This window comes from Balaenoptera borealis (assembly GCF_965194805.1).
Source record: "Balaenoptera borealis genome assembly, chromosome: 12".
NCBI lineage: Eukaryota > Metazoa > Chordata > Mammalia > Artiodactyla > Balaenopteridae > Balaenoptera > Balaenoptera borealis.
In genome coordinates, this window is record NC_138869.1 from 69803167 (window position 1) to 69826555 (window position 23389).

The 23389-nt window shown below is 39.8% G+C and overlaps 1 protein-coding gene across 2 annotated transcripts; it reads left to right on the top strand.

Moving 5' to 3' along the window:
- The first annotated feature begins 6041 nt into the window (after window positions 1–6041).
- SNRPC (small nuclear ribonucleoprotein polypeptide C) lies at window positions 6042–18534 on the top strand. 2 transcript variants are annotated; one of them, XM_082345164.1, is made up of 6 exons: window positions 6042–6168; window positions 6525–6567; window positions 11715–11823; window positions 14141–14230; window positions 15489–15593; window positions 18191–18534. In XM_082345164.1, exons 1-6 carry the CDS (start codon window positions 6161–6163, stop codon window positions 18313–18315), a joined length of 480 nt encoding a protein of 159 aa, XP_082201290.1. In that variant the 5' UTR covers window positions 6042–6160; the 3' UTR covers window positions 18316–18534. The 2 variants fall into 2 exon arrangements, with proteins under 2 accessions (XP_082201290.1, XP_082201291.1); XM_082345165.1 differs by lacking the exon at window positions 6042–6168 and adding an exon at window positions 6231–6411.
- The last annotated feature ends 4855 nt before the right edge of the window (window positions 18535–23389 follow it).

The window sequence follows — 23389 nt, forward strand, 5'->3', positions numbered from 1 at the left end:
ACTCCTCACAGCCACAAACCTATGAAGTAGGCACTATTACTGTCCCCATTTTACAGATGAGGAAGCGAAGACACAGAGAGGTTAAGCAACTTCCCCAAGGTCAAAGCAATAGGCACTTTGGATCTAGAAGCTGTGTTCATTATCACTACACGATACTACTTCTTCATGAATATTCATATACCATATAATGCTATAATTATTTGTTGAAATCTTATCTCCTACACGAAACTTGATGGTGGGCACAGTGTGTTATTTATTTTCCCATTGACAGTGGCCAACATTGACCTGAACACCAAGTGGGTGCTCAGTAAATGTTTGTTGAATAAATATTGAATAACTGAATATTACCTACTGTTCCTTAGCACTGGGGAAAGCAATGGAAAAGACGTGAGGGGAGGTGTAGGATGCTAAGGCACTAAGAACTCTAGTCCTCTGGTAGTGAAAATGGAAATTACCACCTCAAATTGGCATTTTCTTTGAGTTGGGCTTTGCAAACTGGGCTAGATATGACTAACAGTGGCAGCTGTGCATACCGTTTTTGGCCCAGAATGTTTTCCCGTACTTCTCCTTGGAAAACAGTACTCCCCCAGGAATTCCCTGGCAGTCCAGTGGTTAGGATTCCACACTTCCACTTCAGGGGGCGCAGGTTTGATCCCTGGTCGGGGAAATAAGATCCCGCAAGCCGCGTGGTGCAGCCAAAAAAAATAATAAATTAATTAATTTAAAAAAAAAAGAAAAAACAGGACTCCCCCAACACTTGGGTCTTCCCCCCTCACTCCCTGAAGTTTAAGTGACACTGCTGGTTACAATTTCCCACCCATCCCAACCCAAGAAGGACTTTTCACCCAAGCCTGGCCATTCAGGCCCCTGCCTGGCTTTTGGCATTATGGTGCTAGATGAATGGAATTTTGGAGATATTTGAGGTTATCTTACTTGGTTGCATGGAGGAAGCCATGCTGCGATGTGAGAGGATGAGGCCAACGTACCAAGAAAAGCAGACATACAGAGATGAGAGATGTAGAGAGAAAGAGACCGAGTAAAATTATTTGAGACCCTGGGTCAACCAGACCTGAAGATAATCTACCCTTAGAGGTCCCAGCTCTCTAGGCCTCTGTAATCCCTATCTGCCTACCCTAATGTAAGTTGGCTTTGTCATATGTAACTAAAATAATTTCTTTTTTTGGCCGTGCCACATGGCATGTGGGATCTTAGTTCCCTGGACCAGGGATCGAAACCATGCCCCCTGTAGTGGAAGCAGAGAGTCTTAACCATTGGACCGCCAGGGAAGTCCCTAAAAGAATTTTTTAAAATCAAGTATCCTATAGTTGGATTTCCAGAAATAGAAAAAAATTGCGTGGGACATACTTCTACTAAAAATTATTAATTGTTTACCTGAAATTCAAATTTAACTGGGCATTGTGTATTTAGCTGGCAACCTTACCATACTGGGATATACAACAGTGTATCAGAGGATGTGCCCAACCACACGACAAATGTAACACCTTTATCACTGCTGGAAGATTCTTTTTAGGAAAGGATAAAGTTAAGTATGTAATTTAACTGGGTAATTGAAAAATATTTTATATTAAAATAACCATAGATAAGATATGAGCTACAGCAATTAAAACAGTTGGTAGAGGCACATTAATAGACAAACCAATGGAACAAACCAAAAGCTCAGAAATGAGATAGAATTTATAGAGAAAATGATAAAAGTAACATTTCAGATTAGAAGGGACAGTGATGGATTATTCATTAACTGGTGCTGGGAGGGATAACTGGGTTACTGTTATGAAAAGAAAAATTAGGTTAGATCCCTATTACACACTTTAAAACAAATTCCAAATAGATAAAAAATATAAACATGAAAAAATGACATAATAAAAGAACTAGGAAAAATATGAGAGAATTTTTTTTAAAAACTCAGAGAAAATCCTTCACGTAAAACCCAGAAACTGTAAAAGAACAGATTAACATTTTTAAAAATAAATTTATTTGTTTATTTTTGGCTGCGTTGGGTCTTTGTTGCTGCACGCGGCCTTTCTCTAGCTGTGGTGAGTGGGGTTTACTCTTCGTTGTGGTTCACAGGCTTCTCATTGTGGTGGCTTCTTTTGTTGCAGAGCACAGGCTCTAGGTGCGCGGGCTTCAGTAGTTGTGGCGCGCGGGCTCAGTAGTTGTGGCTCACGGGCTCTAGAGCGCAGGCTCAGTAGTATGGTGCATGGGCTTTGTTGCTCCAAGGCATGTGGGATCTTCCTGGACCAGGGATCGAACCTGTGTCCCCTGCATTGGCAGGCAGATTCTTAACCACTGTGCCACCAGGGAAGCCTCTAGATCAACATTTGACTAACATACAAACTTTAAAATTTTTTCATGATAAAAATCACCCCAATTAAAGCCAAAGACAAATAACAAATGGAAACATATTTGCGACTCATATTACAGGCAATGTTAATTTCCTTATATATGAAGTTCTCTACAAATCAAAAGAAAAGGATGAGGCTAACAATATAATACACAAAATAGGTAAAGGACATGAAAAGGTAGTCTACGCATAGAAGGTTCTGCAGACTCTTTAAGGCTCCTAAACATGAAAAAATGCTCCACTTTATTCATAAGAGAAATTAAAATTATAATACAATGACTTTTTAACCTATCAGGTTGTATATGCCCTCAAATAAATATTTATACAGAAAAACCAAGCCCCAATGAATGTGGATTTGATTCCATAGAATCAGCACACCTACTTTTTCCATAAAAGTTTTCCTAGTAGCCATCACATTCCTCCTGTTTGATCTAGAAATTGCCCTCCTGCTACCCCTACACTGAGCATCCCAAACAAACAACCTAAAATTATACTTATTATAGCATCAACCCTAACTTCACTACCAGCAATAAGCTTGGTTTACAAGTGAACTCCAAAAGGACTTGAATGAACCAAATATGATAATTAGTTTAAACAAAATCAAATGATTTCAAGTCATTAAACTCATTAATTATCAGGTAAATACAACTACAATGGAGGGCAATTACACAATATTTTCCAAACTTATAAATGCAGGGCTTCCCTGATGGCACAGTGGTTAAGAATCCACCTGCCAATGCAGGGGACATGGGTTCGAACCCTGGTCTGGGAAATCCCACATGCCGTGGAGCAACGAAGCCTGTGCACCACAACTACTGAGCCTGCGCTTTAGAGCCCGTGACCCACAACAAGAGAAGCCACTGCAATGAGAAACCTGCACTCCTCAACGAAGAGTAGCCCCTGCTCTCTGCAACTAGAGAAAGCCTGAGCGCAGCAACAAGACCCAATGCAGCCCAAAAAAAAAAAAAAAAAAAAAAAATATATATATATATATATATATATATATATATACATGTACATATGCAAAGCTTTTTTTAAAAAATAAATTTATTTATTTATTTTTGGCTGAGTTGGGTCTTCGTTGCGGGGTGCGGGCTTCTCATCTTGGTGGCCTCTCTTGTTGTGGAGCACAAGCTCTAGGCGTGCAGGCTTCAGTAGCTGTGGCTCACGGGCTCCAGAGTGCAGCCTCAGTAGTTGTGGCACACGGGCTTATTTGCTCCGCGGCATGTGGGATCCTCCCGGACCAGGGCTCAAACCTGTGTCCCCTGCATTGGCAGGCAGATTCTTAACCCCTGCGCCACCAGGAAAGTCTCTGTGCATTTTTTGTCAGTTGACAAAAGCACCTAGTGATCTAGGGTGGCCTTGGCCTACAGTGGCTTGAAGCAGGATTTCGGTTCCCGGCCAGAGATTGAGGTCAGGCAGCAGCAGTGAGAGCTCTGAATCCTAGCCACTAGACCATCAGGGACCAGTGGCCAGTGACAAGGCCCTGATCCGTCAGCTATGAACATACGAACTTCCACATAGAGATTGAAAGTAGTGAAGCAAGTAAAGTGTTTATTACAAGGAAAAAGAGTACAGTACGTGTGGATAGACACTCGGGCGGGCTCAGAGAGAGAGAGCCACACACTCGTGGCAGTTTGAATCACTTTTATGGGGCATTTCTTCTGGGTTTCCTTTGTCCAATCATCTTGTTTGCCTGGTTCTGAGTCCGCATTTGGTATATCTCAGGGTCCTCCCCTGTGTGCGTGTGCACCTCTTAGCCAAGATGGATTCTAGTGAAGAGGTCTATGGGTAGTTGGCATCACTTACTATGAGGTGGCACCCCCTCCCTTTTTGATCTCCAAGGAGCCTTTCTGTGCATGTGTAGTCAGGGAGATCTCCTTGACTTCAAGAATGAGGAATATGTGGTCCTTTATCTCTTATCTGGGCAGGGCCCAGCTTCCTCCATTATCCTGCTTTTATGGAGTTTCTGCTGTTACGGAGTGTCTGTCCACACTGTTCAGCCTGGGGCCCATCTATCTCCTGTCTCACTAGGACATAGTAAATATTCCAATAAAGCACCAGGTTTTATTATTTTGGTTGCAACTCCACCATCGGAGAATATGGAACAAAAGAAGCAAAAGCTCCTCCTCCCCAGTTCCCAACACTATTTCCCTTTTCTGAAAGAGGGGTCAGCCCATTTTGGAGTCTGATACACCAGGCTGGAAGTTTGGCCTTGTTGCCAGAACGGGCTATCCCTATGGACAAGTTACCTTTTTTTTTTGGCCTTGCCCCGCAGCTTGCTGGATCTTAGTTCCCTGACCGGGGATTGAACCCGGGCCACGACAGTGAAAGCCTGTGTCAACTTAAAAAATATTCACAACCTAAAAGTTGAGAGTTATATTTTATTCAGCGGGAATTTTTAGGACTTCAAGCCCGGGGGGCAGCATTTCAAGTAACCTTGAGAGAACTGTTCGGAGGAGGCAAGGCAGGGAGCCAGGTTATATAGCAGTTTTGCAACAAAGGGCAGGTAGTCTGAACATCAAAAGATTATTGTTAATTAAAGAAAATCAGATATTCCAAGTAAAGGAATTTAGCGCTTTTCTATGTATGGGAAGATGCAAGAGTCTGGGCTCACTGAAATCTTTCCTCTGCTATGCACATCAGCTATCTGGGGGCCAGTGTCCTGTGTTTTCACATCCTGAGTTTCCTCAGGGCTCACCGTAGGGAGTGGCCGCAATCTGATGCTAGATGGCAGGTATTTTTTCCTTCCTCAGTTCCCTCAGGGCTCACCAGCTCACAACAGTGGTGGCTGCAATTGCTGATGAGTGTGACATCCTTTGTTTACTGATATGGTAGGAAATACTCTATTTCTCACCTGGAATCCTAACCCCTAGGCCACCAGGGAACTCCCTGGACAAGTTTCTTCTAACAGTTTCCTCCTGTGGAACCATAACTACCATTTGTGGAGGGCTTAGTATGTACAGACATTGCACTGAAAGCTTTACAAGCATTTTCACATCTAATTCTTCCTCAAAGCCTACAAGTAAGAACTATTATTCATATTTTTCAGATGAGTAAACGGAGTCAGAAAGATTAAATAACTTGCACATGCAGCACAGCTAGGAAGCAGCCACGAGACTTGAAACTGGGGATTCTGCCACCTCCAGTGGTTAATGAGACTCAAAAAAAGAGACACTATGTAAACTGGCTTGCGCCTGGCTTTCTTGCTTTAAGAAACCTATCATTTCTCAGTCGTCACTTTCTCAGCAAGCTTTCTGTTTTATTTAAAGTTGAACTCCCCTCTTCCATACTTCATTCCCTCCCTCCCCATAGCACTTGGCTCCATCTAACCCACTACATACTGACTTTATTACTGTATTTGTCTTCCCCAACTCGAATGTCAACTCCAAGAAAGCAAGGATTTTTGTCTGTTTTGTTCACTGCTGGCTTCTCAGCATTTATAGCAGTGCCTGGCACGTACCAGACACTCATTAGATAACTGTCGAAAGAAAGAATGAATGACACGCTTCCGGGAGCATCAAAAATCTCGGCCACAAGTGCGTACATTGAACGTCGCAGGGACACTTGATACTCCCCTCTCCCACCCTCCTCTAGGTGAAGGGAGGAGCAGGACAAGCCCCGCCCCTCGCTCTGCCGACAAAGCCGTACTGCAGGCGCAGCGCAGCTGGCAGATTGGATGACTGGGTGGGGCTTCTGCATTCGCATTTGACTCATCGCTTCCGCCCCGTCGGCGCTCACTGTGCGCGTCACTTCCGGGCGGCGCGGAACGGAGTTGCCGAAGGCCTGCAGAGCGACATGCCTAAGTGAGTGGGGGCCGGAATCTGGGGGTGTTCGCGGTCTCGATCACTGATTGTGGCCCTGCGGGGGAGCACAGAGCGGGTTCTGGCTCCGGGAGCCTCTGGGGGAGCGAGAGGGTCTGGGGGAGGAAGGGAGACCGGGATTTCTAGATACCCCTTTACGAGTGTGGAGGTCGACTCTCCGTAAGGCAATCCAAAAGCTTGGCTTGTGTCAGGACGCTTTGTTTGATGTCTTCGCATCGTGAATAGGTCTTTTACTTTATTTTATTTTCTATTTTACCTTCAATAAATAGCACCTCAGTGGATGGGCATCTATTAACGGGTTGTCATTTTCTCTTTCTCTACTTTCCTTCTCTTTCCAGGTTTTATTGTGACTACTGCGATACATACCTCACCCATGACTCTGTAAGTAGTTTCTTTTCAGCTTCAAAAAACCGTATATGTCTGCCATTTGCAACAACATGGATGGACCTAGAGAGTATTACGCTTAGTGAAATAAGTCAGTCAGAGACAAATACTTTGTGTTATCACGTGTATGTGGAATCTACAAAAATAAAACAAACGAATGTAATAACAAAACAGAAACAGACTCATTGATTTAGAGAACAAACTAATGGTTACCAGTGAGGAAAGGGAAGTGGAGAGGGGCAAGATAGAGGTATGGGATTAAGAGGTATAAACTACTGTGTATAAATAGCTAATTGTACAGCACAGGGGAAATATAGCCATTATTTTGTAACTTTAAACGGAGCATAATCTACAAAAATATTGAATCACTGTCTTTTACACCTGAAACTAATATAATATTGTAAATCAACTATAATTAAAAAAAAGAAAATTGATTGTAGTGATGATTGCCCAGCTCTGTGAATATACCGAACACCCGTTGAATTGTACACTTAAAATTTGTAAATTGTATGATCTGTGAGCTATAGCTCAATAAAGTTATTTTTTTAATAAAAGGAAACCTAAGAAAAGCCTTATATGTAATAAATTAGGTGTTTTTTTTGGCTGCACTGTGCGGCTTGTGGGATCTCAGTTCCCTGACCAGGGGTTGAACCCAGGCCACAGCAGTGAAAGCCCGGAATCCAAACTGCTAGGCCGCCAGGGAACTCCCTAAATTAGATTTTTACAAAATTTTGTAATTTGTGCATTTCATCTTGTTAAGGTTTAAGGGCTAATGCTTGGAGAAAATACTTTGGGGTGTTTGTTTTTCCACTCTTCCTGTAACTGTCTTCATAATTCAAAGTTATTAGTCTTCCATCAGTCAGTGTTTTCAATGGAGACCCGAAATAATAAAGCTTTAGCAAGTTTAAAGATGAAAAAAATTTATATGACAAGTAAAAATTCTAGGAAAACGTTCTGAAGTTCAAATATTTCGTTGTGTCAAGGCTCTTAAATGTTTGACTGATTAAATTGGAAAGAAATGCCTAAATTTTAAACCGAATACTTTGACTTGATTAAAAACTGCTTAACAAATAATAACAGCGACTAAGATTGAATATTTATTGTATGTCAGGCAGTGTTCCAAATGCTTTCCATGTATCATTTTGTTTAATGCTCATGATAATCCTATGAGGTTGGTGTTATCTCCCATTTTACAAAGGGGGAAACTGAGACAGTGTGAATAAATAACTGACTGGATGTTACAAAACCAGTAAGTTGTATAGAGCTGGAAGATGAGGCTAGGCAGTCTAACTCCAGAGCTTCTATGCCAGCAGCTCTCAAACTTTTTTTGTTTCATGTTCCCTTTACACTCTTAAAAATTACTGGATTATTCAAAAAGAAAAAAAAAAGTGGGTTATATCCATTAAAATTTTCTGTATTTGAAGTTAAAACTTAAACTTAAAAAATGCTTATTAATTCATTTAAAGGTAGTGATAACAGACTTTTTACTTGTAATACAAATAACACTTTAAAAGTGAAAAATAGCTATTTTCCAAAACAAAAAAATTCAGTACGAAGAATGGCATTTTAACATTTTTGGAATCCTGTGTAACATCTGACTTAATGGAAGCTGGCAGATTCTCATCTTCTACTTTAAATCTGTTGCACTATGTTTTGGTTGAAGTATATGATGAATCCAGCCTCACATGGATATGGGAGTACTTTAATAGCATTTTTAGACAATCGTGGATATTCTTTATTACTTTATATTATTGCACCAAAACTCAGCACATGGCTAGTTGCAGTGTGGAATCTGAAACCATGTCATACGCTCTTTTAACATTAAAATTCACTGGTCTGTCTTGCACTTTGAGTGGTGTCTATGAGCCATACCTTCAGAATTGCAGCTCTCTACTTTGCTGCTTCTGCAGAGACCTGATGAAATTAGAACTCGATCATGATGTCATCTTGAATAGTAGCTGCAAGAACCTAGCCAATAATTTCTCTGTTGTCACTTCATTTGGAATTTTTTCTAACACATGGTTAGATGTAGTTCAGCATTAATAGATTTGTGGAACATGTAAGTAGGGTGGTCCCTCTTGAAGAACTAATAGTTCTAAATATTATTATAGATTGTCCTGGAGGAGACTCCTCCAGTAAGTTGGTAGTGGTAGTAGCTTGCCTATAGATCCCCCATCTTTTTGTTTTGTTTTGGTTTTCTGTCCCTAACCCCCTCTCTAGGTCAAACCCCTAGTCATAATTTTTTGAAGTTGTTGGTATGGGGGGCTATGCCTTTCTACCCTTTTCCAGTGCTATATTGCCATATACTAACTCATCTTGCTAATACTAGAATTCAGAGAATGGAAAAGTCTCTCTTTATAATAAATATCTCTTTATGAGAAATGTCAGGAATCCTTGTAATACTGCTGTCCTAACATGATACCTTGTGAAAATAGGAAGTTTCCATAGTGATTGAAGCAGTCCTTGTGGTGGACTTTGAAATGTATAAAACGTTCAGTATGACTGTATAAAACATTCAGTGCTCTAACTTTTGAGCTTTTGCTGGTTCTTAGGCATGATTTTGTTATTAAGCTTAAGGCATCGTTGTTGTATTAGTGTAAACAGTGGTTGGGAGACAGGGAACAGTATTTTGAGATACAGACCATAAAAAAGACAGTTTTGCTCACACGACGTTCGTCGTATATGCTGCTGCTGAAGCAGTCATGAGAAGAGAGTTAGGAGGGAGGAAGGCAGCTGTGAGGAGCAGCTGAATGAGATCTGGATTCCAGGCCTTAGTTTGCTGCTTACCATCTATGTGTTTTGAGACAAGACTTTAAGCATATACAGAAGATAATAACCTTGTGATTGTTGGTTTTTTTTTTAAGTAGGTAAAGGGTTTATTTTCTTATTTTTCTTCTGTGAAAATTCAAATGTCCTGGGGCTTCCCTGGTGGTGCAGTGGTTAAGAATCCACCTGCCAATGCAGGGGACACAGGTTCGAGCCCTGGTTCGGGCAGATCCCACATGCCGTGGAAGAACTAAGCCTGTGCACCACAACTAGTGAGCCTGTGCTCTAGAGCCTGCGAGCCACAACTACTGAACCCATGCTCCTAGAGCCCATGCTCCACAACAGGAGAAGCCACCGCAGTGAGAAGCCCGCGCACCGCAACGAAGAGTAGCCCCCGCTCACCATAACTAGAGAAAGCCTATGTGCAGCAACAAAGACCTAACACAGCCAAAAATAGATAAATAAATTAAAAAAAAATTCAAATGTCCTTCCCGACAATTGAGTTGCATGCAGTGGATGATTTTTTTTTTAATTTCTTTTTTTTTTTTTCCAGTAGAACCAACCACTTTATTTTTTTAAATTTTAACTTTTTTTTTTTATTGGGGTATAGTTGTTTTACGATGTTGTGTTAGTTTCTGTTGTACAGCGAAGTGAAGTAGAGTGGCTATAGAGCAGGTTCTCATGTTATCTATTTTATACATACTAGTGATTTAAAAAAAAAATTTATTTATTTGGCTGTGTCGGGTCTTGGTTGTGGCATGTGGGATCTTTAGTTGTGGCATGCAAACTCTTAGTTGCAGCATGTGTGATCTACTTCCCTGACCAGGGATCGAACGCAGGCTGCCTGCACTGGGAGTTTGGAGTCTTAGCCAATGGACCACCAGGGAAGTCCCAATAACCTTGTGATTTTTATTTTTTTATTAATTAATTAATTAATTTTATTTTTGGCTGCATTGGGTCTTCGTTGCTGTGCGCAGGCTTTTGTTCTCTAGTTGTGGTGAGCGGGGGCTACTCTTCGTTGCAGTGCACAGGCTTCTTGTTGCGGTGGGTTCTCTTGTTGCGGAGCACGAGCTCTAGGCGCATGGGCTTCAGTAGTTGCAGCTTGCGGGCTCAGTAGTTGTGGCTCGCGGGCTCTAGAACGCAGGCTCAGTAGTTGTAGCGCACCAGCTTAGTTGCTCCGCGGCATGTGGGATCTTCCTGGGCCAGAGATGGAACCCATGTCCCCTGCATTGGCAGGCGGATTCTTAACCACTGCACCACCAGGGAAGTCCAACCTTGTGATTTTTAAAATCAATTGTATTGAATTAAATTTATATTCAATTAAATGCACACATTTTAAGTGTACAGTTTGCTGACTTGTCAAATGATTACAACTTGATGTATGCATCAAGATATAGAACATTTCCATCGCTCCAGAAAGTTCCCTGTGTTTTTTTGCAGTCAGTTCCCTGCACCCCTGGCACTGCCTGATCTGATGTTTATGACTAAAGATCATTATTACTGGTTTTAAACTTCATATGAATGGATCCTTATATACTCTGTGTATCTGATTTCTTTTGCTCCGCACGTTTTTGAGATTTGTCCGTATCGCATGTATCAGTGATTCGTTCTTTCTGATTAGTATTCCACTGTACCATGCACATGTGATTTCTATAGAGATTGAGGCACTACTTGTGAAGTACATAGCATGGTGTCTGGCATGTAGTAAGAGTTAAATAAATGTTAACTTAAAAAACCAGAAGGTTAAGTGCATGGAGTTTATCTTATGTCAGTTTTACCTCAATAAAACTGTTAAAGAAAGAACAAAAGGATTAGTGGGCTAGAGACAAAGGTCTGTGTGTGATTCACATGGAGTCTATATTCTAGACCCATGGTCCTTTAAAAGAATATATTCCCATAAACAGTGTTATTTAAATGTATATAAGCTATATTATTTTGCTGTACAATAGCCTAAGAAAGGGCATTATATGATACTGTTTTCTAGATCAGTGGATTGTAAACATTTTCTTCAAATGCCAGCTTGTAATTATTTTGGGTTTGTGGACCATACAGTCTTTGTTGCAACTGCTCAACTCTGCTCTTGTAGAGACAAGACATAGACTATACATAAACAAATGAATACCACTGTATTCCAGTACTTTTTTTCCACAAAATCAGGTGGCTGGCCCATGGGCCATTGTTTTCTGACCCCTGGTTTAGATAATAAATACAATAGGTAAATTACCACAGTACGTTGCTGGATAATGTTTTTAAGTGATGCTTTGGCACCAGCTAAGGCTGCTAGAGGTAGCCAGGCTACCTATTAAAAGGTAAGGCTTTAAAAAATTTCTGGTTTTGGATATTTGTTTCTCTGACTGATACAACCTTTTGTTTTACAGCCATCTGTGAGAAAGACACACTGCAGTGGTAGGAAACACAAAGAGAATGTGAAAGACTACTATCAGAAATGGATGGAAGAGCAGGCTCAGAGCCTGATTGACAAAACAAGTGCGTTTCAGTCTCTTGTTCTGATGTGGTAGAATGGTCCCATTCTTTCTCGTCCCTGTCTCTCTGTTGTTTTTCACAGAAGCGAATCATTCTGAATGATAAATAGGAGCATTCTGATGTGCTGAATCAAAGAAGTGGAAGGTCATTGGTTTCCCAGGGATATAGGAAAACATTAATATTAATTTTTGAGGTTAGAGCAATCAGGTATTGATTAGACTGGGAATTTGGGCAGAGAAGAATGAGTTGCCTAATATTTCACTACTGATGTGGACCAGATTTTGTAGCACATTTATGCAGAACCTCGTTTGTAGTGAGCCATGGTTTTTAGATCTGTTTTCCGGTAGTAATAGGAAAAGGTGGGGGTGAGTTTGTAGCTCTCTTTGAAGAGTTTGAGAGACTTTTATTCTTTGTTGTCCTGGCAAAGATAACTGGTCACAAAGGAAGTAACTGATGTGACAGAATAGTTTGGGTATGTTTTGGACCCCTGCCATACATGCCATACTCTTTTTGTTTAATTAAGAACATTTTTGTTGTTTAGGATAGTTGGGTCCAAGGCACTGACAGAAAGAGATACTGCATTTTTATGTTAGATCATCCTGGTGTATTTGAAACATGGCCTTTCCTAATCGTTCATTGTACCCAGAACTGGCAGGCAAATGTGGACTTTGATTGTGGTGTGATTTTATTTTTTTTTTAAAAAAGCAAAACTATCATGGAAAATTTTAAGCACAATAGAAGGAGAACTTTAGAGAATAAACCTTCCATGGCTGCCACACCCGCATCACCCTGCTGCGGCAGTCTTGTTTTATTTATACTAAAGTTCTCAAACTTAGCACTATTGATATTTGGGGCCTGATAATTCTTTGTTGGGGGCTGTCCTGTGCATTGTAGACTGTTCAGCAACCCTGGCCTATACCTGCTAGATGCCAATAGCAATGCCCAGTTGTGACTAAAAATATCTTCACACATTGCCCGGTGTTCCCAAAGGGACAGAATTGCCCCTTGTTGAGGCAATCTACTCCCTTTCCCCTCCTGGATTGTTAAGGAGCAAATCTCAGACATTGTCTCACTGCATTTGGGAAAAAATATAATGTAATCATTTTCTCTATTTGAAAAGATGTTAGAAGTTTCTTGCATTAAAGGTTAGCATTATGTTTGTTATTTTTTGTGCTCAGCCGAATATTTTAAGATGAGTAAATGTTTTTGATGAAAGACTTTTACAGGATAAGAAGCAAGCCCTTGGGGGCATACCTCATCATGTTCAGGATTATGTTGATGTTGAGTCCGCTACTTAGCCACTCCCTCTTCAGCCTTTACAAGCTGTCCTACACAACATGTGGGAGGTGACTTTTGATTGGAAAAGGCTTTTGCTGGAGGATGTGATCCCTTAGAGAGCACACGCTCTGTTTGGAGGAATATGATAGCTGTTCATAAATCTCTACTCTAGGTCATTTTTTGGATCTGGTTCTCATGAATTACCAGTGATCTACTTGAGTAATTTGATCTCCTTTGCACTTGTGGGGTTGGAGTGGAATGGGAGAGTGTCTGGGCTGCAGGCTGCACTGAATTGGGAAGGGCTAACAAATTCAGGAATAGACTTTTTGAGTGTGTATTTTAGTATTTATGTATGACTCCTTTCCCAAAGCAAATATAAACAATCTTCAGATTCTTTTGTTTTCATTTGTGCCTCATATTGTCTGAAAGAAAAATTAAAAGGTAATTTTATTGGACATTTTTTCAAGATCATGATCTCCTTCGGAACAGGCTCTTGCTTTGAAATCTTTCTTTTACATCTCTTATTACCTCAGTGCATTAATTTCAAAACAGGTAAACCAAAATGGTGTATTGTTTTTATGGAGGAAAGCATATATAGGAAGGATTGAAATTTTACAAAGCCTGGCCTCTGGGCAGTTATCACACATTTTTTAAACAAAACTATGAGCAGTTTGACTTGAGTGTAAACTACATGTACAGATTAAAGATGACTGCTGCCCTTTGGTAAGACATTTATAGGTGGGAGGTTTTCACTCATAGTTAACTAGTCTCTCATAGTTAATTCATCCATAGGAATGCTGATGAAATAAAAACAGGTTAAAAAACCCAGATCAGTAAACCAATTAATTGCAGTTTTAGCTTGTGAGTACCTAAAGTTGATTTAAAAACTGTGGAGACCATGATGTAGTAATCTTAGATGAATGCTTTTTAGAGTGAAATAATGGGACAGTTAAAAATTTAAACGAAGGTGGTTATTTTAGTAAATAAATGGGTTGTTGAATTCTCATTCACTGTTTGTTGTTTTTTTCCTCACTCTCCAAAGCCGCTGCATTCCAACAAGGAAAGATACCTCCTACTCCATTCTCTGCCCCTCCTCCTGCAGGGGCAATGATTCCACCTCCCCCCAGCCTCCGTAAGTTTATAAAATTTTTATCTTAAGGGGTGTAACTGGGCAGATTATCCTTGATTTTGTTAGATTATCTCACAGTTGGCTTTCAAATGTTCATTAAATGAATACATAGGCAGTAATAGAAAACAACTTCAGTGGTATAATTTCTGAAATATCTTTAGAGTTACCTTCTGATTACCTTATTATTAGGGTATTATATTTGTGGCATCTCAAGTGGGTCTGAGATAGAGTCAATGGAAAGCTAAGAATGTACCTGTGATTAGATGAGCTGATGTATAAAGAGGTACTGCTGCTGAGTTGTTTACTGCTATGAATACAACACTGGAGGATTGATGTAGCTGATAAACTCCTCAGTCTCTCTCCCAACCTTGTAACTCATCTAAAACCAATATATATACCTGTGAAAGACAAAAATTGCATAGTTAAAAGAGGAGTGGATCAAAGGACTCTCCTGTCTGGGAAGGTGTGTTGTTTCTGCATGACAGACAGGAGGACATTGAGCAACTAGGCCATAAGTTCTTTGGCCCTTCTGGAAGGATTCAGATTAAAATTGAACTCAGACCTGAACTCAGTCCTGTAAATTATCATGGATATAAACACAGAGAAGTAGGCTGTTTATAATAGTTGCACACTAATGCAGATAGACCACTAGTGACCCACCAAACCCTTCTTGGAATCCTGCCATCCTGGGACCTGATCAGGCTCACAGGCTCTCTCTCCTACTCGATCCTGACTGGCTGGCACTCAACTCCATTATTTTTAATGGTAGAATAGTCAGTGGTATGAATGTACATAATTAGTCTCACCATTTGCTTATTGTTGGACATTTAAGTTGTTCCATATTGTTATTGTTCAGGAATATCTGTGCGGAACATTTTCGTATTTCCAAAGACTCTCTTAAACCTAGGTTTTGATTGGGAAAAAAAAAAAAAGATCTGAAATTAGGTACTTGTGGCTTAAGTTCATCAGGGGTATAATACCCTTCTTTTAAAAATTTAAACTGTTGGAATCTTTTTAACCTCGGAAACTTATCTTTATTTTACACTTCTGTCTAGGCAGGCTTGTTCTTGTTTTTTAGTCATAATGTAACTAAAGTTTTGTAGCCCACTGATTTTTGTGAATCTGCTGTTATAAAAGAAACCGTAAGAAGTTACAGAACTGTTACAGAATTTGGGCCAGATCATGAGGCCCTATTTCATTGAGAAGAGAGAATGTTAATATACAAGCATATCTCAGCCTCAGGCTCCATTCTTTATTTCAGCGGGTCCTCCTCGCCCTGGGATGATGCCAGCACCCCACATGGGGGGCCCTCCCATGATGCCAATGATGGGCCCTCCTCCTCCTGGGATGATGCCAGTGGGACCTGGTAAGTTTGAATCTCTTTCCTTCTTGGATGCTCCATTGTGTTTTAGCTTTCCATTTAAATAGAATTCTTAATTAGCTGTCTAAATGTATTGCAGCAAATTACATTTGGTGAATCTATAATGATAAAAAGAAATACTTGGTTTATCAGTGTAATTGGATGGTATCCAAAGACCTTGTACAACTGAAAGCAGGATAAGACTGCCTCTTTTTTCCTTCTCCTCTGTCCCTCCTGTTTCCTCACTCCCTCCTGACTTTTGGCCATTTATAATGTGGAGAAGGGTAGATATATATTTGTGCTGCTGCTTTTCTTGGTTTTGATTTGGAGCAAAGCTACCGCCTATTGCTGATTTAATCTTGCAGGTTAACTAGGTTAATTAGTATTTATGAAAAAGGCCTTAGGCCTGGTAGTTAGTCTTTTATTCAGGAAGGGGAAAAAACTTATGCCTCAAACATTTTATTTTAACATAAACATAAATGTACATTAATTTGCAGAGTTTTCTGATACATGGTCAGGGCCTTTGCTTTGAGAATGAGTCTACTGACTGGAACACCGTATATTTCTTGCATAAACCAGAAAGCCATACTCATAATGCATCCTTTACCAACTTCAGTTTCATTTTCTGTGAAGTGGTTAGAGACCTTGTGAGGCAATTTAATTTCTATTTTTTATGATCGTTTCGCTTACCAAATTTGTGAGTACTTTTGGGGGATGATTTGCCTGAGTCTTTCTTATTATCAGCTTAGTTTTTATAGAAATAGTTCTTTCTCTACATTCATATTTCATCAGTTTGCAGAATAATTACATTATGTAATTAGAGTAACTACAACTGACATAAGAAGCCTACAACTCAACTGGTAAGACAAGGTGCAAAGGCATTAGAGTAGCTTCCTGGCCAGAAACATTCAGTATGCCTGCTGTGGGTATCATTTAGGGGTGGGAGAGTTTAGATAAAGAGAATTCCTGCCTTACTGGCTTGTGAATCCAAAACACAATCTAACTGATTCGGATGTCTTTTGCATTCTTAAATTGGGATCACAGATTCACATTCCTAGAGGGGTTAGGGATGTGAATTGGGGAATGCTTGTCACATATAAAGAAGCCTTCTAGAACTCAGCGTCAACCTGTGGTTGACATTTGAGAATACAGGCTTAGTGTTGCCAGTTTGCCTGAGTATTTTGTTGTTGTTGTTGTTTTTAGCCAGGATAAAATAATAAAATTATGGGATTTGCATTAAAATAATTGAGTAGCTGGGGGGTGGGCAGGGATAAGAATGGGTGGGGATAAGATAAAACAAGGTTGCTGTTTAAGCTGGTTGATGGGTACATGGATGTTCATTATATTCTTTTTTTCTATGCTTGTGTATGTTTGAACATTTCCACAATAAAAAGATGAAAAAAGAAGTCTAGAATTACTTATTAGTAACAAGACATAGTAATTGCCAATGTTGACAACTAATTAAGATTTAAGGCATTATGGAGACCAAAGAAAAAGTTTTCAGGGCCCTCATTTTCAGTCTTTGGTCTAGATCAGTTTCTTCTAAGAAATGCTGAATACAGGTTATGTTATGGAGGGATTTTTTAATAAGATATTTAGAAGTTTTAGTATTTTCTGTTTCTGTTGAAATTTATCTTAATTCTGTACCTATTGGATTTTGTGTTTTTGCATATACTTGTGTTTTACTTTTTGTGATAAGGCTGTATTCAACTTTAGTTTTCTCTTGAAGCATTTATTGCAAGCCTTTAATCAAAATGATTTAGTTGAAAATAAATAATTAGGTAAAATTTGATATTTAAAAAGAAGATACGTAACATGAAAATTATAAGGCATAGTAATACAATTAATACCATGAACCCACCACCCAGCTGAGGAAGTAGAACATTACCACTCCCATGAAGCTGCCTGTATTCCTCCCCAAACCTCACCTGTCTGCTTGCCCTCCCTTCCCTGACTCATTTATTTGGCTGGTGTATTGATGGGACACTTTAAAAAAACTCATTAATAGTTTCTGAAATGTATTAGAAAAATCAGATTTGTGTGTGTGTGCTAATTGTTATAAATCACATTATTGCCTATTATTTTTCTTGACTTGAGCTAAGTATGGTTACTAACAGGTTCTCAGCATGGGCCTCCTGCTCACCTTTCCTACAACTCCGAACAAACGCTTAGTGGTAAGATTGTCCTCTGTGCCTGTGTACATTCATGAAATAGCTCCTGGTTATATGATGGATAGAACTGATTAAAAGAGCTGACTGAGTAACATGTGACTTAGTTGTGAATTTCCCTGAGTGAGAAAAAAGGTCAATTTAGGGAACTAGTCCCTGGTGATTTCTGGAAAGCAGTCTATTAATAGTTTCCCCCTTACTATCATTAGATCATGATTCCCATATAGTTCTTGTTTTGACCTTTTTGTTTTTTGTTTGAGAATGTCTAAGTAATTTACAGATGTGATGAATTTGTTGCATTTCTTCTGTCAAGTATGTCTTTTTTCCAGCATTTTGCAGGGGGGGGCTACTTTTTTGTCTTTAATTGAAGTCCCATCAAGCTCTCCTAAGTAGTATTTTTGACTTTTTTTTTCCTTTTCTTTGTTTTACCTGCAGCTCCTGGAATGAGGCCGCCTATGGGAGGCCACATGCCAATGATGCCTGGGCCCCCAATGATGAGACCTCCTGCCCGTCCCATGATGGTGCCCACCCGGCCAGGAATGACTCGACCAGACAGATAAGGAGATTGGGGAGCCTCTTTATATCAGTTTTATATTACTTCACCAGGAGATCATGGTGCTGTGACTCGGGATGTTTTCTAACAGGATGACAAGGAAGACTTGCTCCCCCTTCCTATCAAAGAGAGAGTAGTTTTGGAGGGGAGTGGTGGGACAAAAAAAGCAATTTTCATTTGTATTGTGAAATGTGAAAATAAAATTGTCAATTCTTTTAGTTAAAAATGTGTTCCCTTTTTTCTCCCTTCTGTATTCTTTTTGTATTTTAAAGGAGAGTCCAGTTGTGTTTCTCTAGCTCATTTCTTCAGCATGCCCTCTGTGTGACTTCTTTTCCCTTAGCTGTAGAGTGGGTCCCTTTGGGCACCTTGTCTTTATTTAGTAAAGTTCTCTTGTGCAAAAACTGGTAAATCCAACACTTGTAGAGCTTTTGTTGATTAAAATAATAAACAGCACCTGGTTAACTTTTCACATTAATAATGCTTTGTGTAGCAAGTGGAAATTTTTAATTCTTTTATGCTAAAGTAGGGAAAAAGGCTTCACGGTGAGTGCATGTCAGCTAACAGCAGCAAGAATTGCCTTAACCTCCTTTCACTCAGCTCCTCTTTTTCTTGGACTTCAAATAGTCAGAAAATGTTCTATTAGTAATGGAAAAACTATGCAGATTTTCATGGTGCAGAAGGTGTTTACAGAATGTTATTTGTTACTAGGCTATAAAAGGAGGATATTTTCAGGGAGGCATCTAGAAAGTAAGCCATCGCCACTGTTCATATTCAGCTCAGTGTAAAATCTAAATTCCTATTTCATACTACAAGTGGGAGTGAAAATTGTATAACCTCTGGGGAGGGCAATTTGGCAGTATCGCTCAGAATTACAATACTTGTATCCTTCGACATAGCGTTTCTATGTCTAGGAATTTATCCTACAGATAGACTTGAACATGTATGAAATGACTTGTGTACAAGATTATGCGTTATAGCAAGAGACTGGAAATCACATAGGTGTCCAGTGAAAGGGGACTGATTTATCAAGTATGTTACATCCACAAAGTGGCATGTACCATGCTTGTTGAAACAGAATAAGGAAGTTCTATACTGATGGGGAAAGAACTCCAAGATACACATTGTCCTGCACTTTGGTTTGTTCACATAACAATGTATTGTTTGCTGCTATCCTTTTGTAAAGGATATACCTGTATGTGCCTGTGTGTGCTTAAAGGATCTCTGGACAGATCAGCAGCTGGTGATATTGGCTGCCCATAAAGAGTAAATGGGTGGCTGGGGGACAGGGATGAAGGAGAAAGGTTTGCCACCTTTTTGTATCTTTTGGATTTTGAATCATTAGCTGTTTAAAAAAAAACAAAAGAAGCCACCTTTCCCATCTGAGGTTATTGTTATAGTGATGGGCAGAGGGTGCCCTAAACCAACAGTTTACAACCTGGCCTGGTGATCAGAATAATGGAGGACCTTTTCCAAAATAAAGGTGCCAGATTTTGATTCTATATATCTGGTTTAGGGCTTCGGAAGTTTGCGTTTTGGGAAAGCTCCCTAGGAAATTTTGATTATTATTAGTGGGTTTGGCAAACTCTGTCTTAGGATCTATCTTACTCAAGATTGTAACTCTGGGGACTTCCCTGGTGGCGCAGTGGTTAAGACTCCGAGCTCCCAATGCAGGGGGCCCGGGTTCCATCCCTGGTCAGGGAACTAGATCCCACATGCATGCTGCAACTAAGAGTTCGCATGCCACAACTAAGAGTTCGCATGCCACAACTAAGGAGCCCACCTGCTGCAACTAAGACCCGGCGCAACCAAATAAATAAATATTTTAAAAATAAAAAAACCAAAAAGTATAACTCTATGTATGTGTCTATAATTTTGAAAAGATTTGTAGCTAGAAATTGAAATGACAATGGGTAGATTACTTTTTTCCCTAGAAACTCATGAATATTTTGAAGAGAAGCTAATTTAGGCAAATAAATCACCATATCTAGGTAAACAAGAGGTTAGAAATAGATATCCTTACAGTGAGATGATCTTTATGCTCAGCCTCTGTAGGAGCTGAGTCAACTTCCTAGTCTGAGCTTCTGCCAGGACTACTTGTTGCTTTTTAGTTTTTTATTGTCACATCTTTTTAAGGAGGACTTAAGTCTCATAAATTGATAGTTTATATGTCTGTCTTTTATAGCTCAGATTTGTTTTTAAAATCTTCTGCAGACTTAAGGGTTTGTTAGGGGAAACCGTGCCAAGTGAGCTTATGTGTGACTCAGCAAGTTTCTGTTTTGTGTAGCTCTGTGAGGCTCAAGGTAAAGAGCCTGTGGAGCCACAGAAAACAACCCAGGTTTTCCTAAAAGGAAGCTTTTTCCACAGTATGTTTTTAAGGTTGAACATCCACCCTAGAAACATTTCTAGTCTTTGAAGAAAGTGTTTTACATAGCTTCAGAAAAACAATATGATGACTTAAAAGTTTAACAAGTTTTAACTACAGTGAACAAAAGTAGGAATAAATAGTTCTAAGGAAGGTTCTTTTTATTTTGTTTATTAACTCCTAGGGCAAACTATTATTATAATGAATGATCATAAGACATTTCCTTTGTAAGAGGCTATAAAGAAGATAAACTTGCTGCTATTGATTTATGCCTTTAGACATCTGGTTTTAGACATCCCACTACTGGGCATATACCCAGAGAAAACCATAATTCAAAAAGACACATGCAGCCCAGTTTTCATTGCAGCACTATTTACAATAGTCAGGTCATGGAAGCAACCTAAATGCTCATCGACAGACAAACGGATGAAGAAGATGTGGTACATATATACAATGGAATATTACTCAGCCATAAAAAGGAACGAAATTGGGTCATTTGTAGAGACGTGGATGGACCTAGAGACTGTCATATGGAGTGAAGTAAGTCAGAAAGAGAAAAACAAATATCGTGTATTAACGCATGTATGTGGAACCTAGAAAAATGGTACAGATGAACCGGTTTGCAGGGCAGAAATAGAGATAGAGACACAGATGTAGAGAACAAACGTATGGACACCAAGGGGGGAAAGTGGTGGTGGGGGGTTGGTGGTGGGATGATTTGGGAGATTGGGATTGACATATATACACAAATATGTATTAAATGGATAATAAGAACTTGTGTATAAAAAAAATAAAAAAAAGAAGTCCAAGCTGTCATGTCTACTGCATGGCTTTAATGGTTTGTCATAATGCCAGGCCTCTTGATTCCAGGCTGCATGAGAAATGGGATCCTTGCATAGAACCACAGGCTAACTTGGTCATCGTGTATGGAAAAAGTCCAGTGGTGATTAAGTGCTTGTCCCAATTACATAGCTTCAGTCAGATGGTATCTGTCACTTGGTGAACAGAAGAAAAAAGCCTGGCCTACCTTAGTAATTTTACTAAGGTGATCTATTAGTAAATTAGTATTAGTAAATTACTATTTACTAATACTACTAAATCACTATTACTCATAGTAATTTATTTAGTAAATTACTATTTGCTCTAGTAATTTTGATCACCTACCAGGTGATTGTCCAAATTCTCCATACTTGTTCCTCTGACAGAAGTGTCCCGAAGGCTTGCCTGGTATATTGTTTTACATGAAAACCTTAATAAACATTAACTAATTGAAGACATTTCTTTCCCTGCCAATTGAAAACTTAAAGGTTAGACTTTCTGGCACAGGATCAAATTCAGCATCTAGAATAGTTCATCAGACAAGTGCAGGAATAAAAAAGTCCGAATGATCCTTATTGTTCTTGCTCTTTAAGGGTCAGGGTGGTAGACTTCAAACTTACAGAAAAGTTTAAGAACTGCACAAAGAACACTTACATACCCTTTGATCAGAATCACCCATCACCTTTTGTTAGCTGTTAGCATTTCACCTCATTTGCTTTATCATTTGTGCTTGTGCTCTCTCTCTCTCTCCATATATTATACATTCTTTTTTATTCTGAACCATTTGAGAGTAAATTGCTTGTATCATACCCTTTACCATAAATATTTAAGTGTGTATTTCCTAAGAATAAGTATATTCTCTTATACAGCTGTGGTTTACTTATCAACCTTGATTCAATAATTCAATCTACCAACCATGTTTCATTTTTGCCCACTGATCCAACATTGTCCTTGTATTTTTTCCCCCTTTCCTGTAGAGAATCCTCTCTGGAATCATGTACTTTAAATTTTTGTCACATCTCCTTAGTCTCCTTTTAATCTAGAACAATTCCTCAGCCTCTCTTTTGTCTTTTATGACACTGATTATTTCACCAGCTTTTGTTTAATAGGATGTTCCTCATTTCTCATTTTGGGTTTGCCTGATGTTTCCTCATGATTACAGTTTGGTACATGTCCTCAGTTGCATCCCTAGACTATCACATCTGTAGGCAGGCACACAGGCATCCGCCCCTCATTGGTAACAGTAATATTGATCACCTACCAGGTGATTGTCCAAATTCTCCATACTTGTTCCTTTTTTTTTTTTTTAATAAATTTATTTATTTATTTATTTTTGGCTGTGTTGGGTCCTTGTTGTTGCGCGCCAGCTTTCTCTAGTTGCGGTGAGCGGGGGCTACTCTTTCGTTGCGGTGCATGGGCTTCTCATTGCGGTGGCTTCTCTTGTTGCAGAGCATGGACTCTAAGCGCACGGGCTTCAGTAGTTGTGGCACGCGGGCTCAGTAGTGGCTCGCGGGCTTAGTTGCTCCGTGGCATGTGGGATCTTCCAGGACCAGGGATCGAACCCGTGTCCCCTGCATTGGCAGGCGGATTCTTAACCACTGCGCCACTAGGGAAGTCCCATACTTGTTCCTTTTGAATAAGTATCTTTCCCTGGCTGACAATTAGGAAAAGCCCATAAGGGCACTTCCCTGGCGGTCCAGTGGTTAAGATTCCAAGCTCCCACTGCAGGGGGTGCGGGTTCAATCCCTGGTGGGGGAACTAAGATCCCACATGCCGTGTGGCACAGCCGAAAAAATAAAGGCAAACTGGTTTCACATTCTTGAAAAGCCCATAAGATGACTTACGTCCTCATATGATGATGCAACTTTGAACTCACCACAGGAGGCCAAGATCTCAAAGT